This window comes from Chamaea fasciata, unplaced genomic scaffold (assembly GCF_029207755.1).
Source record: "Chamaea fasciata isolate MVZ Bird 193981 ecotype frontalis unplaced genomic scaffold, bChaFas1.0.hap1 SCAF_11, whole genome shotgun sequence".
Taxonomy (NCBI): Eukaryota; Metazoa; Chordata; class Aves; order Passeriformes; family Sylviidae; genus Chamaea; species Chamaea fasciata.
The window spans coordinates 17,643,296-17,659,367 of record NW_027094096.1 but is presented as its reverse complement, the minus strand read 5'-3'; the positions used below and the strand labels follow the sequence as shown (position 1 = coordinate 17,659,367).

Below are 16,072 nucleotides of genomic sequence, written 5' to 3'. Positions count from 1 at the left end.
ATGCAAGGGAACAATGACCCCAGAAAATCAATCCCTCCAGTTCAGGAACTGTCGCTGCTGCTGCCACCTCCCCACTCCTCTGACCCCAGCTCTTCCTGTGATTGTATGGATCAGAAGTGGAAAGTATTGATCTGGTCTGTCCTTGAGGCACAGTTAAGGGACTGCTGGGAAGGGCTGTCCTGGGGTCACATGCAGGCATTTGGGGACTTTGCTTGCTGGAGCCTGTCCCCCAGCTCTATGCTGCAGCAGGGCTGGCTAGGGCCATCTGCTCAGGGCTGGCCCCAGGAGAAGCAGGCACAGAGCTACTGGCATAACCCTGTCCAACCCTTCCCAGCTCATCCAGCACCGGCTGCTCCAGATTAATCATCCAGAACAGGAAAATCTCATCGAGACTTAAATGTACCAAAGTGGCCAGTGAGGAGAGACCTGCAGGAAAATCCTGTCACAACTGCCTGCCAGAGAGCTGTGCCTGCCCCAGCTGGCTGCAGTGCAGGAAGGGGTGTTCATGGGGAAGCCCCCCACATATGGGAGAGTCAAAGGGGGAGTATCAGGATTCTCCCTTGCAATCCTGCCTTATCCCTTTGCTGAACTGCTGTGAAACAGTGTAATTTCACATCAAATCCCCTGAGTCTTACATCTACTTCTTACTCTACCCCTGAGTGATGTCCACTGAGGCCCTGGTCATCTCCTGGAGATCAGAGTGAAATGGGGGCAACATCTGCCCTCTGCAGCAGGGCCAAACAAACAGCCCAGATCCCAGCACAGCTTCTCACTGGCAGCCTTCCCTGATGCTCCCATTGCCTGGCCAGGCTCAGCTAAACCAGAAAGCAGAGGCCAAGTGCTGAGGCCAGGTGGGGAGCTGGGGTGTTTGATGCTGTGGGGCGTCCAGGTGACGTCTACTAGAGCTCAGCATGGCTCACAGGAAACTGGCTCATCCCAGGGCTGGAGATTTATAAACTCAGGGATCTGTTGGCTTGGAGGATAGCTCAAAGTCTGATCCCATGGGAGAGCTCCAGTGTTTTCTTAGGAGGTGTGGAAGGTTCGTGGAGGAGTTTCCTCTACCAACTGTTTGCTTAACCAAAATGGGCCCTGCTCACGCTGGGGCATCATTTTTCATCAGCTCCCTGCTAGGGTGTAAGTGATCCCTGCTCCTGTAGGAAAGGGGGAACTGAGGCCACTCCTGGCTGCATCCACGGGACTTCTCTGAGCCAAGCTTAGAAGAGGAAAGCTTAGCTTCAAAGGGAGGGAGGCCTGCAGAAATGTTTGCAGAGCTGGATCCAACTCTGATCACAACATCCACCCTGGGAAGGGAAGGACTCTCCAGCACAGGCATCACCCCAGCTGGGAGGATCAGCCCACTCGGTGTCAGGATCCCTAAGTGGGCAAGGATGGGACGTGCTGGGCTTGGATGGAACTGGGGCTCAAGTGCAGAGCCCCTGGAGTGGTGCAGGGAAAGGCTGGGAATCAGCCCTTCAGGCAGGGATCACAGCAGTCAACACAGCTGGGGTTTTATAGCCATGCCAGACAAAAGCTGGCAAAGAAGCACCACTTAATCAAGCCAGACAAATGTGATTGCTCCCTTTGATTGAGTTACTAAGTTAATAGATGACAGGGACACAAGAGAGAGATTTCTAGATGCTGTTAAACCATTTGACACTGCATCTCAAGAAGTCTGAGTTAAAAATTTTCTCCTGATTGAGGCTCAACCCTGTCACAGGGATGGTAACCCCAAGAAAAGGCTATGTCAGGGGCAAAGAGTGCTAGGATGGGGGAAGGGTCTAGACAGGAGCTGCCTTAGGCCTAATCTTACTTAACATCTTAACTGATGATCTGGAAGGAGGAAGTAAACAGCATGTTAATTCAATTCCTGGAGGAAACTGAATTGGGAGGCAGGGCACGCAGTAGGCAGGGCAGAGACTGACGGCTATGGAAGGGTCAGATTGTGAGGGCAGTGATGGGATTGGGCTGGATGGCAGAGGAGACTGAGGCTGAAGCTGGGCTCACTGGGAAAGGGACGCAGAGGGACAGCAGGACCTGACGGCCACAGGATCTGCATGTTGCCCACAGTCTCCATATTAGCCCCATGGTGTTGTGAGCCTGTCCCATGCTGTGGGGGTCTTACCTGGGGCACAGATTCCTCCTCCAGCTCCTCTGGTTCCCACAGGAGTGTCAGCTCTGGCTTCTTCCCTGCCTTCTGGAAGTGGAAGTCCACCAAGGGCAGCGCCTGCAGGCAGGGAGAGGCTTGGGAACATGCCCCCCCACGCCAGCTCTCCTCCACCTCACCTGGGGATGGGGCTGAGGTTGCTTTTGCCCAGAACACTGCCTCTGCAGCTCTTTAACAACTGGGATGCAGCAGCCCGTGAGCCTGAGCCTAGCACGTAAATCAGAGGCTGCTGCGATACACCACCAGCCCATATATCACGCTCTGTGTCCTGTTTAAAGATGTCATTGCCAGCCATATAACCAGGTTATTAAGAGAGGATGCTGTCACCGACTGCAGGTGCTGGCCCACAGTGCTGCTGTCACAGCCCCAGATAAACTGTCTGATTAAATGAAATGAAAACCAGCCTCGCTCTCTGTCCTCGCTTCATTTCCACGCTTATCTCTGTTCCCCTGAATCTGGCTTTATTCCCTTTTACCTAGGCTAGATCAACCCCAGCATGTCACAGGGAGAAGCTGGTCCTCAGAGACTGGGCTGATCCAGACCCCCCAGTCCCTTGTGCCTGCCTGGGCTGAGGGATGGAAGGCAAACTCCAGGAAGGTTCCCTCCCTGCTGCCTGGCCCAGCTCGGGCACAGCTCTGCCTGTTGCAGGGCTGGCACAAAAGGGCACCAGGACAGCCACTGCCTGCAGTGATGCCAGGCTGCTCCGGTGAGGCAGTGTTGGCACTGTCTCACACTGGCGAAGTACTTACATTGCAGTAGATGCGCTTCTGGACTCCAAACTTCAGCACCAGGACATCAAAAGCCTTGCTCAGGACACCCATCACCATGGCTTCTGACTCCAGAGGACCACACTCCTGTCAAGAGACAGGGCTGTCACTACACAGCAGATTTCATTCAGCAATCCCCAGGGGGAAACAGTGTCTCCAGGTCCTGGAATCCAGCAGTGGTGGTTGCTGAGTGTGTCCTCTCACTGCCTGCCTTTCCTAAAGCCAAGTGGGCAGACAGAGCCCCTTGCGCAGCAGCATCTAGGCTGGGCCTTCACAGGGAAATCCAGAGATACCTTGAGAGAAGACAGCCTTGGGTCTTACCCTGACAAAGATGGAGAAGAAGAGGTCAGCGCTGAGCTCCTGCACCCTCTTAGAAGCCATCTTCCGGTCATTGCAGTGATCTGCCTGTTTCTGGATGGCCTCCTTCTCCATCTTGATGGGGGGTCTGGCACCTGCAAAGGGGACAAATAACAATAACATGCCCATGCTGCCTCCTGCTACAGAGCCATGCCGTGGCCCCTGTCTCCCAGTGCCCAGCCCAGGCAGGTGAGCAGCACCCACCGAGCGAGGCGGAGAGCAGGCGGTGCACGACGATGTCGGCGTAGCGGCGGATGGGAGAGGTGAAGTGAGTGTAGAATGGCACGTTCAGGGCGTAGTGGTGGAAGAGGGTCTCATCATCCAGGACGCCAGTGCAGAAGTAGAGAGCCATCTGAAATGAGGAGAAACAAGGGGAGGGTGTGAGCAAGGGTGGTGCCAGAAGGCTGGAGGGGTCTGGCTCTGGGAGACACAGTGCCAGCAGCCAATGGCCCTTCTGAAGACATCCTGTCTGCTGACGGTCCTTCACTGCTGCTCAGTTTGGGATGCACAGGCACTGCAGAAACTGAACACAGAATAAAAGGGGCAAAGCCAATACAGGGAGCTGCTGGCTGCCAGCTGTCCCTGCCTGGCCCTGGGGCTCATTTGCCATCCTCCCATCTTGCAGGGGAGAGCCCAGTTTGTTCTGTGCCCACCTCAGATGCTCTCCCACCAAGGGGCTTTGCAGAGCAGCTCCCATGCTGGGTCTGGGTGCAGGGTTTACACCCTCATTGTGCATGCTTGGAGAGCGCTGGGTTCAGGTATGAGTGGTGTCCCAGGAGGAGACAGCCTTGCTGTGATCCCTACTGCTCCATCCTGCAATGACAGCTGGGGAGCTGAGCGGCCGAACTGCCCATCTAAACCAACACCAGGGCAACAGCAGCACCACTGCTCAGCAGCCTCTTCAGCAGGAACCTCTCCTGTGTCACCCCTGTTATCCCACAGGTTACAGCTTTTATTTTTACATCTGTGAAACACCAGCTCTTGGGGCTGGGAAAACACTGGGGGCTGGGCCCAGGTGGGGAGGGGAGGCTGTGCAGGTCAGGGGGGTGGCGGCGGGGTCACGGCACAGTGGCGATTGAATGAACCCATTTAAAAATAAGAGCAAGTGATTTAAAAAAAACAGGAGTAGCCAGCTCTGATTACAGAGCTGTCCTGGGATCCTTGGTTTGGGCAGCTGTATCCTCTGCTCTCCAGGCCAGTGGCGCAGCCAGCTCCTGCTGAGCAGCAATGCACTGATCCGGGCAAATAAATAGAGAAGGTTAAAAAAAGCAGCATCAGTCCCAGCCTTATTATGAGACCCAAGAGCTGGGATAGGAGCTGTGGTGGCTGCCAATTTCCACAACCCAGAATTAAATTGTTTCTGATGGACTCCACGAAGTATGGTCTCCACTCAATTAGCTCGGCTCCCAGCGAAAGAGGCTGGGCAGGGAGACACGCTGAGCTCCAGAGGCTGCTGCAGGAGTGGATGAGCGCCCTTGTGCTGACAGACACCATGGAATCACAGGGAGCTTCCAGACACTTGTGCCAGGCTTCTGGGCAGACAGCAGGAAGGCCCCTACAATGCCAGGCAGGCAGAAAGCAGAGCACCAGTCAAAATCTGAGAAAGACACTGGGAAGGGCCCATCCCTACCCTATGCCCAGCAGTGTTTCAAGTTATACCCCATCTTGTTTAAAGTCAGAAAAGATGCTGAAGGTCCTGTGCTGATTGCTGTTGTCTAGGCTACTTTGTCCTGGTTGATATGCTGGCCACTGTGGGGTCCAGCACCATTTTGGACACCCTTTTGGCAGCCCATGACCCTCACTGACATTTGCAGCAGCTTGAGTATCACAGCAAAAATACTCCCCTAGGCTATGGTAGGGTTACACCCTGCAGGGAGCCCAGTCTGATATGTATCTGACACCCATCCTCACCACCTCAGAGCACAACCCAGTGACATCAGCTGGCATGCAGCAGATGTTTTCTCATTAACAGATTTGACTCACAAGAGGTCTCAAATCCCCAGAGTTTGCTGCAATCCCTGGAGAACTGTGAGGAGCCTGGAAATAAATCAGCCCCAGCCAACCAGGGGCAGCTTTGCTTTCACAGACAGATTGAATCCCCGAGTGACTGAGCCCCTGAAAAATGGTGTGTCGCTGCTCCTTCATCTGTTACAAGGCTCCTGGCATGCCAATCCAGGCATTACCTCAGGCACACACATTACCAGTTGCTTCCCATCTCCCTCCTCCTCCAAGAGGCTGATGTCTTGACCACCAGCATGCAGTAAAGAGGGAAGACACACGCTTGGCACGAGCAGGGGTTAAACCTGTGGACAGGTTGTTTGGGCTGATTTAGCTGCAGCCTTGTCCCTGAAACATCAGCTTTATCACTGGGAGCTGTGATGTGCACAGGGATACAGGTGACTTCTCAGGGCCCTGACCAGTCAGTCTCGCTGCACCATCTGTCAGAGCAATGGCCCAGCCCTCGCCACCAGCCTGGGCCCCTCAGTGCCTGTGCTCAGCAGCTGCCAACACTCCAATCTGTCCTCTCCCCCGTGAGGGACCATGACATCCAGAAGGATGGGGCTGATTCTTCCATCTGTTCTCATGCGGGTAGCAGACAGAAAAAAAAAAAAAAAAAAACCAAAAAAAAAAAAAAAAAAAAAACCAAAAAAAAACACCAAAACAACAACAACAAAAAAAACTCCTCACAGGGAAAGCTCCTTCCTCTTGGAAGCTGTTTGCCCCTTTCCAAGGTGTTTTGCCTATAATGGGGGTGTGCCAGACAGCAGGTTTGCCACGTACAAGTGGACTGCACAGCACACCTGAACTCACAGGCACCTTTGTCTTCTGATGATGGAATGAGACTAGTTCCTGCCAAAATCAAGTCTCATGGAATATTTCCTTTAAAAGTGCCTCTTTCCCTGTCTGGTATCTACTCTGCAGAAGACTTCAGCCCCAAAACCTTGACAGCTCTTTCATACAATGATCTAATCTACTCACAAGGCTAAATCTTAATGAGAGCCACTGTGTGGTATCTGAAAGCACTCCCACCACTTCTCCAACCATAGTGTCAGGACACCACAATAGCAAGACCTCAGCAAGCCAGTGGGTCCCCAAAAGCCTACCTCCTCCTTAGTGCCACTGCAGAACTTTCTCCTTGCTCATGCATCCTGGCCAGCAGCCAGGCTTGCTCCGTGTGCTGCTGCTGGCAAAGCCCAGGCTTGTGCCAAAGTCAGCAGGACCAGAGAGGGACTCAAATGAATTCCTGTCACCAGTGTACCTTCCACCAGAAAAGGAAGGAAGGCACCTTCCACAGAAGGAACCAGGATAATCCAAAGCACGACATGAGATCTAGGACAACACATCCAGCTCCAGAGGACACTCCCTGCTCTTTACAAAGCAGCCTCCTGAGCTGGACACACAAACGGCCTCATTCCCCAGTCCCAGTTGCAAACAAACATTAAGTCCTGGAAACACAGCAGGACTTCAGGCAACTGCTAATGAGTAAATGAAGCAAATAAGCTAATTAGAAGAGTGACAGTCAAATGAGTGATGTTGGGAAGATGATTTGTTCCTGCAGTGATAAGCAGGAGAGATCATTTCAGCAGAGAGATCATTTCAGAAATGTGCCCCTTCTCCCCATGGGGTAGGACTTTGCTCAGAAGAGGTAGTGCTGTGCCCAGCTGCAAATGCAGCTGATTCCTCACAAAAACTTTTTGTGATGGTGATAAACACCCAAATAAGTGTCCTGAGCTACAGATGCACCAAACATGGTAACTGATGTGAGCAGCACAAGCCTCCATTGCAGAGACTGTCAAAGCAAGCCACCTGGGCTGGAGGGAGACTGAAGGGTTTCCATAACTTTCCTTTTTCCAAGAGCAGGTACCAGACTGTGCTTATGGCCAGTTGCACACCCCTATTCTTAATTCCTTCTTTGGACCAGCTGGGACACCACGATGTGAAGAAACGGCAAACATGAACCATGGAGCCCACCACCATCAGCTGTTCACAGGGCTGGGTCCTTGTGAGTCTGCTAACAGCCCTCACGCAACTTCAAGGGTGAAATATCCCAACCCGTAATAACAGGGACACTGAGGGCAGTGAGGAAAGACTCAACCTGACCTTGCCATCCAGTGAAGCTTTGTTACTCAAGGAATACTCCCACTGCCAGCTACACAGGGCTGGAGGCACTGGAGGAAGCTGCTGGCAGCCCTGGAACACCACGTTCAGTTTTTATTCACCCCCTCTGTGTGCAACAACAAACTTAGTAATGCAGAAGGGACGAGGATTGAAGATGGAGCCACAGCAGAAAGCTACAAGCAGACATGCTTGACAGCACAGTGTTATTCTCACCTGCATGGGCCTGGAGAACATGTAGGTCAGCACTTCTTTCCTTGCTCTGGAATATTTGTCAGCACCAAATATTTCACTTAAGCTTTTCTGGAGGAAAAAAGAGAGAGCATTCAGTGTTGGCATGTTATGGTGGTAAAGGGACTCATGCAGACCTTACTGGTGCTAACAGCAGCTTGTCAAAGCCAAATTTCCCTTTTATCTGAAAATCTCCTTGTTAACCAAAAGGTGCACATGAAATTGGTCTTTGCTGTGGTCCCAGGGTCCCAGCAGCCTCAGTAGGACTGCATACATGGTCCTGAGCACTGGCTCTCCTCCTGGGGTCAGTGGCAGGGAGTACCCAGTGCATGGGGACTGCTGGCTCTGTCCCCAGTTGTGCAGTGTGAGAGAGCGCCTGCAAACCTCTCCCAACCTGTGCCTGGCTCCCATCCAGCTCCTGAGAGCTTCAGCACACAGACTAATGGGACTCTGGGGAGACATGGATATGGGAGGTCACTGCCTGGGGGTAGCAGTGAGGAAGGGCTGCAGGGTTCAAAGTACAGGAGAGGAGCTGAGTGAGCAGCCCTGCATCTGTTGACATAGGCTGGGCACAGCCAGCAAGAGGGGAAAGCAGTCCCAGCTGATGGAGGGCTGTGCAGGAGGCCAGCGGGGATGGGATTAACAGAGGATTATCCACAGTCCAGTTGCGGTGAGTAAAGAAAATCCTGGAACCTGGGCTGTGCTGTTCAGCTGGAGTTCAGCCTCAGGACATGCTCAGCAGAGGAGTGGTTGGATACTGCTTGCACTGGCTGCATCTGACCTTTCCCAGCACTGCTCTCCAGTCCTTCCCAGTCACCCCACTCCCCACCCTGCCCTTCCTAAGACCTGCAGCAGCCCACAGAGATACAGCCCCTAGCAGAGCTGCTTTCTTTGTGGTATGGAGCAAACTCCCTGCCCAGGACCTGCCCAGAGGAGGAAATCTGGGTGTCTCAGTGAGTGCTCCTGCACTGAAACATCCCTCCCATTGCAGGGAGGGCAGTGCAGGGGTCACTTGCAAGGTCCTTCCCACCCTCTGTGCACAACAGGGCTGACCAGGACAGGCTGGGCCACCCCTGCTCAGCACTAATGGGATCAACGGTGAGTGAGGGAGGTGTTTTGTTTTGGCACGGCACAGTTGTCAGCTTTGCTTGGGCAGAGAGGGACAGGGGAAAAAGCACACGCTGCAACAAACATGCCATCACGTAGCTGCCCACCCTTGGCCCCCACAGCCCTGCCAGGCCAGTGCACTCACATGCAGGGTCCCCGCGCTGCTGAAGTCAATGTCGAGGCCGACTTGGTTGCAGAAGTCCATGAGGTCTTTCAGCAGCTTGTTTTGGGGCGGGGGGTGGCGGCGAAGGAAGGCCTGCTCAGGGAAGGAGCGGTAGATCCGATGGGCCACGGCCATGTTCGCCAGCAGCATGAACTCTTCAACCAGTCTGCAGCACGAAAAGAACCACCCCAGGCCCCGGTTAGACAGGGGAGGCCCCTGGGAAGCCAAGCCAGTCCACAGTGATGGGGACTAATGTGACACAGGGGGACAGGGGAGCAGCTTGTAGTTGCTGTCATAAGCACAGATTAGCCGTGAGACTGCAGCAAATCCCCCCCAAATTCTCACTTTCTAGCAGAGGTTTCCCCAGGGACTCAAGAGTAAGCTATCCTGCTGGCGCAGACAAGCAGAAGTCAGTGATAAATTGACAGCTTAAATTAGGATAAAATAATCTCCCTTTAGGTCATTTTATCTCCTGAAATGCTTGACAAGCAAAACAAACACCATGCGAAAGATAGCACAGAAAACAAACACACATCTCTGTCTTCCTGGGCCAGAGCAAACAGCGTCTCGCTCGCTCCCTCATCCTGAGCTCGACATGTGTGGTCAGGCCCAGGCACTGAGCCCTGCCCCACGCCAGGCTCCCACCCACAGCACAACACAGCACTGCTCCCGGGCAGGACAAGGCACCAGCGCTGCTCCAGCAAGGCTGCCTTTGGCATCCAGGAGATGCAGGGACTCCACACAACCTGCAGAGCGCTGGGGTATTTCAGGCTGGGGTCAGCCCCTCAGTTTCCATCTCTGGATGTACATTCATTGAATGGAAACCTCTGAGGTTACACAGTGCTCAGGAAAGCAATCCCAGCACTAGAGATCATCTTTGGTGTGTGTATGGGTTGCGCTACCAGCAGCAGGGCAGTGCCATGGGGGACTTGATAAGCAAGAGATGTGCTTAACTGGGCTTCCTGCTATTTCCTGCATGTATTCCCAGGGCTCCTAACTGGTGCTAATCGCCGAAAAAGATAATAGATTTACAGAAGTAACCTCATCCTCCCAGCAATGCCTGAGTGAGCTATTGCTGATTATGCCAGCTCAGCCTTGTTGCTCCTGCAGGCAAAGCAGTGATGTTGCAGGGCTGGCTGGGGAACCAGGGCGGCAGCCAGTGCTCCTGCAGCTCCCAACCCTGGCCACTGCTGGGGACACTGGCCAGGCGAGATGTGCAGGGTGCTGCACTCCTGGGGTACTCCTACAGCAGTGATGCATTTCCAGCCTGGGAGTACTTGCCAAGAACTTGAAAGAGAAAGGAAATAAAGACAAGCCTGGAGGAAGAATAAGCACCTGACAGTGATCATAAGCTGTAGAAATATTAGTCTTTAATGGGAAGGAGCTCCCTTATTAAGAGCACTGTGAATTCTCACAGAGGGTTTTGTGCCAGAGGCCAACACTTCAGGCCCCACAGGGAGGGCGGGAGGGACATCCTGGCCCAGGGGCAGCCTGGGCAGGGCAGGGCAGGAGCAGCACGGTCTAAATGGGAATGGGCTGCCTGCCCTGCCCCCTGGAACACCTGCCCATGGGGACATGCTACCAGAGGCCAAGGGCTGGCTCTCTGGTGGGCAATGCCCTGTGACCCGAGCAGCATCAGGACACACTCCTGAGGGGCCACTTCTAAGAGGGCTGGGCCAGGCTCTTGCTGTTCCTGTGCGGCAGAACCGGCAGATGGCAACCTCGGTCCCTCTATGGCCCCCGGCTCAGGGGGCACTGGACACCCCGGCCGTGGGACAGCCAGTGGCCGCCAGCAGGTTACGGCATGGCCATCCCCATCTCCTGAGCGTGGGTGACACACCACTCTTACCCAGCAGCACGTGAGGAACAGTGGCCTGAGGACAGGTGTGAAGCTGTGCCAGCCCATGCTCACACCTGGGAAGCCCTTTCTGCCCAAGCCAGGTCACAGTGAGGCACAGAAAACAGGGCAGACTGCAAAAGGCAGCACCTCTCCTTCCCATGGGCTTTGGTGCAAGGAAAGAGGGAGGCACTTCAGCCTCAGCTACACAGATGGATGCTTGGGCAAAGGCTGGCCATGGAGTCCTCCCTGCATCTCCCATGAATTGCAGCCTCTATGGAAGGAGATGCAAGCCCATTTTTAGGGACAAAGCAATAAACATCAGTGAACAAAGTCTCCTCACTGTCACAGGTAACACATGCTCATTGCACGTCCCATAGATGAACACTATGAGCAAATGCTGCAGCAGACCCTGCCATTCCTGTTCCTGTTGAGCACTGGAGTATAAAACCTTCATCTCTCATCTACAGTGACACTTTTGGCTGGATGCAATTTCCACCTGATTATTAAAATCTGCATTTTGTTTTACTATTCTGTGGCTTGGGCTTCTACAATTTCCTGGAGATATCCTCGTTCTGATGTTGTAGGTACTGAATGGAAGATCATACCTGAGCACCCTCCTGCCACAGATAACTTTTATTCTTGAAGTAAAACTAACAGCACATACTATCCACTTTGCTCTGCAAAATCCCATCCTGGGAAGCACCCAGGAGTTTTGCACCCATGACAGGGTGTGCAGGATGTGACCATGGATATTCAGAATTGAAAATCTACTCTTGCTCTCTCACCCAAAGGCAGAGGAAGGCTCTGGGAGATGTATCTGCAGTTTGGGCTTTCAAGGACCAGGTAACACAGATAAGGTAGGACACTGTCCTGTATCTGGGGGAAAAAGAAGCCCCAGGATCTGATGGATTGGTTTGTGTCAGCTCAAAACAAACCAGAGTGCCCTAGGAAGGCTGCAATGCCCTGTGGGCTGATGCCAAACCTCCCTGCAGGGACAGGAGGTCCTTCCCAGCCCTGGATCACTGGGGACTCGTACAGCTGCTCCCCAAATGCACCCCACTGCAGCAGTTCTACAAGCTTGAAAGGGAGGAAGAGTGTGGGGCTGCTCTGTAACTCCTCGTCAGACTTGTTCTAAACATCAGAAGTTCAGGGAGAGAAAAGCAGCTTCCAGAAGGCACAAGTCACAGCTGGGGTAATCCAGAGCATGTGAGAGCTGGCCAGGGTCAGAGGGAGCAGGCTGGGGACAGTGAAGGAGCTGGCACCTGTGCCTGGAGTTACGCCATGTTACCTCTTCCAGCAGAGCAATGGTCTGGGGCTCAGGACACAAGGAGGGAGACAAGATCTGCATGAAACAGCTTAATGTGGTGACCTCACTGCACCTGAAAGGAAAACCTTATTCCCAAGAGGCGCTCATGCTGAGACTGCATGGGATGTTGGTGACTCAGGAGGATAAGCCGTGGCTAGGACTGCCCATGAAGCCAGCAAGGCTTCAGGTGCTGAGGAGTTGGAAGGCACAGCAAAGCTGCTGCCTTCCTCCCCTCCCCACCTGGCTTTTCAGTTGCACTCCTAGCTCATGTTCTCACCAGGGCTTCAACTAAGCAATCACTACACTGTGGCTTGGAGAAAAGCAATGGCTGCTGAGGCTAGTGGGAGCAGAGGTTGGCTGGCAGAGGATGGATGGTGGCTGATGTTGCTGGGAGCTTTGCTGAAGCCCTGCTAACTTGTCAGCAGGTCAAACTACAAGAGGTTTTGGGGTTTCTGTGGGTTTTTTTCTTAAAACAGCCTAGCTTGGAGTCTGGCTCAGTGCAGCTGGCAGACAGGAGTACAAAGAAAAATATTTTATGGCTAAAAAAACGGAGACAGAAAGACTGGTCCATCTGAATGTGCGCTGAATGAAACCCATGTGAAATGCATTCTAACGCCATCGCTACAGTTTCCTCTGGATTAGCTGAGCTATCCTTGGCTCCTGGCTCCATAAAATCCCATAAACAATCTGATCTGAACTTTTGCCCTTTCTGTGCTGATGTGAGGTTTCCTGTGCCGTCCCACAGACAGGGCTAGGGGTCAACAGGTGGCTGTCCCTCCCATAGATGCCTGCAGATCCCAGCCGTCCTGCTAACCACGCTGTCGGAGGGAGCATTTCCAAACCTATTCCATGCATCTCTTAACATGTGCACATGTGAAGGGAAGGAGAGGGAGTGATGGGATGGCTTTTGCGCTCTGCAACATGTACGTCTCCTGTCAGCTCTTTCAATACTCAGATTTTGCTTATGAGTTACGTGGATGAAACTCATCCTCAGCATGCCTTATGCAAGAGGTCAGCTATATGGCTTACACTCACCTCTGAGTTTCAAATGTGGCCAAGGCATGCCAGTACCTAAATCTCACCAACTTCTGGGGAGATTTCAAGCTCCTGAAATGCTCCTAAATACAAGTCTTGGTGCTTTTCAAAGTATCTTTGATAGTCACAGCTTCTGTAGGGAAACAGTCACCTATGAAACCATCCAGCTGAAGAGGACTGATGACATCTTGATTACAGCCCCAAACTGAAGCTGGTGGGCTGTAATTCCTCTCAGACAGCTCCTACCAGTGCCAAACATCTATGTGATGTGAAAAAAGAAGCTACACATTCAGGCCCTTGACCTTCTTTAGTATCAGCATTACTATTTGCTCCATTAAATGTTAGGTAGACCCTTCCCAGTCTCTGGATAGCAACCTTGAAAAACCACTGATGCCCTCAGCAAGTTGGTTGGCTGATGGCAAAAAGAATAGTGACTTTTCATGGCAAATCTGCAAAGAGAGGCAGGGCAAGTAAAATGCCTGTTTGGCTGCTTGTCTCCATGGCAATGCAGCAAGGCTGCACAGCAGCCATCGAAGTGCCCACTCTCCCTGATTAACTTGACAAATGACATTAGCTAAGAAGGGTTTGCTAAAAGGGAGAGACAAGGAGTACTTTGTGTGCAATCCAGTAAGTGCAGGAAGGAGGCAGGCAGCTTCCTTAAAGCAAAAGGACACGAAAACACCTGCTGTTCCAGCACAGTAACAGACCCAGGGGCTTCAGAGCAAACGGCAGTGTGGTGGGGCTGGACAGATGAGCACAGCTGTTCCCCATAGCGCCTTCTACACCTCCATCTCCTCCTACAAGATGTAGCTGATGGGTACATCCAGGTGTTGGAAGAGTTATCACAGCTGAGGTATGAGAGGTAAACCCAAAACACCACACAGCTCTTCCATGGCAGGGTTCTTTGCTTTTGACAGGCGGGAGAAGTTGGCCTTTTCTTCACACGTAGCTCACTGTGGAAACCTGCTCCCAAAAGGATGGTGCTGAACTGTTCTGAGCTGGAGTCTGAGCCCTCCTTTCAATGGTGGTTCCTCTGGATGGGTGAGCTGCCATCAAGTAAATCCCCAACATTTTTCCAGCAGTTCAGACTAGAGCCAAATGTGATCAACCTCTTCTACAAGGGTTACCAAACTTCTTTCTCCTAACCCATTACAATATCTCATCTGCTTCTCTCCATCTTGTCTCTCATAGCACTTAATCCGTCCTAGATAAGGAACAAGAACTTCTGCTGCTCAGATTTCTTCCCATCTTCCCATAGATTTACCATCCCAGATCAGCATGGGTTAGTGCTTCAACCTGCAGTCAAAGAGCTCTGGTTTCTCAGCCCAGATCTATGCTCCTGCCTCAGGTGTGTCCAGCTCCATTCTGGGTCCAAGCATGGTTAGGACAGTATAGCTTTGACAGCTATTGAACCAAATAGTGTCGTGAAAGGCTGGTGCTGAGAAAGGCAGCCCTCATGTGTCTGTGTGAGTCTGAGAGAGCTCTAAAGACTGATGGATTTATGTCCCCTTGCTAAGGGCAGTACACTGCTGAGAGCCCCCACCCTCTGCTGGCTTGGAAGGGATTATTGTTACAGCACAATCTCATACCAAACAGGAGATCTACAGCCACCTCCTGCAAATGGGACTCTAAATCCTGCTGCATTCACCCACAAAGTCACCTTCCACAAAAGGCTGCAAATAGTCCTGTTCACATCCAACAGGAGCAGCATCATCTGAAGGAAAACAGTAAAGAAACAGCACCACGGCTCAACCAACAAACTCTCTCCAACATGTGAAGTCCAAAGATGCTGGATGTGGTACGACTTTTTCTTCTTTAAATCGTGTTCGTTTATTTTTGATTACAGCTCTTCCATGAAACAGAAGAACTTGAGAGGTTTCCATAAAAGCTCTTCTAAAACCAACATTAGCTAATCCCACATCTCCTGAGAGCACAGCCAATGACAGAATCATGCTCTTTGGTGAGTAGCTGGGCCGGCACTAGCAATGGCTCTTTTCCATACAAAATTGTACAAGAACAGTGTGCTGTTTTCTTGGTGACACTCTGCCTATCCTAACAGGAGCATCTTCAGCCATCCACTCTGGAACAGCCCTGCTGCCTGAAGAGCCATGAAAATCAAATCCCCTATTATCCAAAAAAATTGGATTGCAGTGTTACATATGAGCCTTGCAAGGTTGGTGTGGAGCTCCTGTTGCCAATGACAGTTGCCAAAAGACCAAAAGGCCTACTTTTTTTTTTTTTTAAAGAAAAAGTAGTAAAAGGCAAGAATGCTAGTGGTTCCTGGCTTGATCAAAGTCATTTGTGCTCCTCTCACAGCTAGCAGTAGCCTTGTACAAAGCACAGCTGAATAATGGAATTAATCCACTTTCTGAGATTGCTCAATTAGCTCTTGGTTAAAACTGCTAACACTGAAACTTGATGAGAATAGCAGCTCTGAGGCAGTTTTAGATTCATTTCTTACTAAGCTAGAATGGCTTTTCCCTATAATGAACTCCTTTTCCGGGGTATAAAGAATGCCCTTTATATTAGCTATGGTGCCTTCCCAGTAATAGATGCCTACAACACAAATGCATGGGAGGGTTCTCTGAATACAAATGTCACTTATGGACCACTCTCACACCTTGAGGCTGGAAACGCCACAAGACTGCTCCCTTTGCTTTATCCAAATTATCTGTGGTACAGTGGAAAACCATTTTAAGTTCTCAATACTGACACTGGGCTCCTGAAGGCATTTGGCATGATTAGGAATTAATTGCTTAAAGCCTGCTGTACTGGTTTGCACACAGGGATTCAGACCACTAGAAAAACCTCAGCCATTAGCCTGAGTTCCTTTGAAATGATCAGCACCACTTTGCAGCCCTGTTAAATGGAATTGCTGACTACATCTGGCAGCACAACGTCAGGCCAGACGTCGCAGCGCTGGATGGCACAGGCCGCCACAGAGCCTTTGGGATCTCTTGGCTCTCAGCTGTGTGGGTGAAAATAC

General features: G+C 51.9%; 1 protein-coding gene across 2 annotated transcripts in view; it reads right to left on the bottom strand.

Annotated features, from left to right (window-relative positions):
* The window catches only part of DIS3L2 (DIS3 like 3'-5' exoribonuclease 2), a 180,263-nt gene that overhangs the window by 1,108 nt on the left and 163,083 nt on the right, over positions 1-16,072 (bottom strand). For both annotated transcript variants that reach the window (XM_066193441.1, XM_066193442.1), the window contains exons 16-21: positions 8,888-9,071; positions 7,621-7,707; positions 3,493-3,640; positions 3,253-3,383; positions 2,914-3,018; positions 2,123-2,224 (exon numbers count right to left, since the gene is read on the bottom strand). In XM_066193441.1, the coding sequence (XP_066049538.1) occupies positions 2,123-2,224; positions 2,914-3,018; positions 3,253-3,383; positions 3,493-3,640; positions 7,621-7,707; positions 8,888-9,071 (757 nt within the window). The remainder of the gene's footprint in view (positions 1-2,122; positions 2,225-2,913; positions 3,019-3,252; positions 3,384-3,492; positions 3,641-7,620; positions 7,708-8,887; positions 9,072-16,072) is intronic.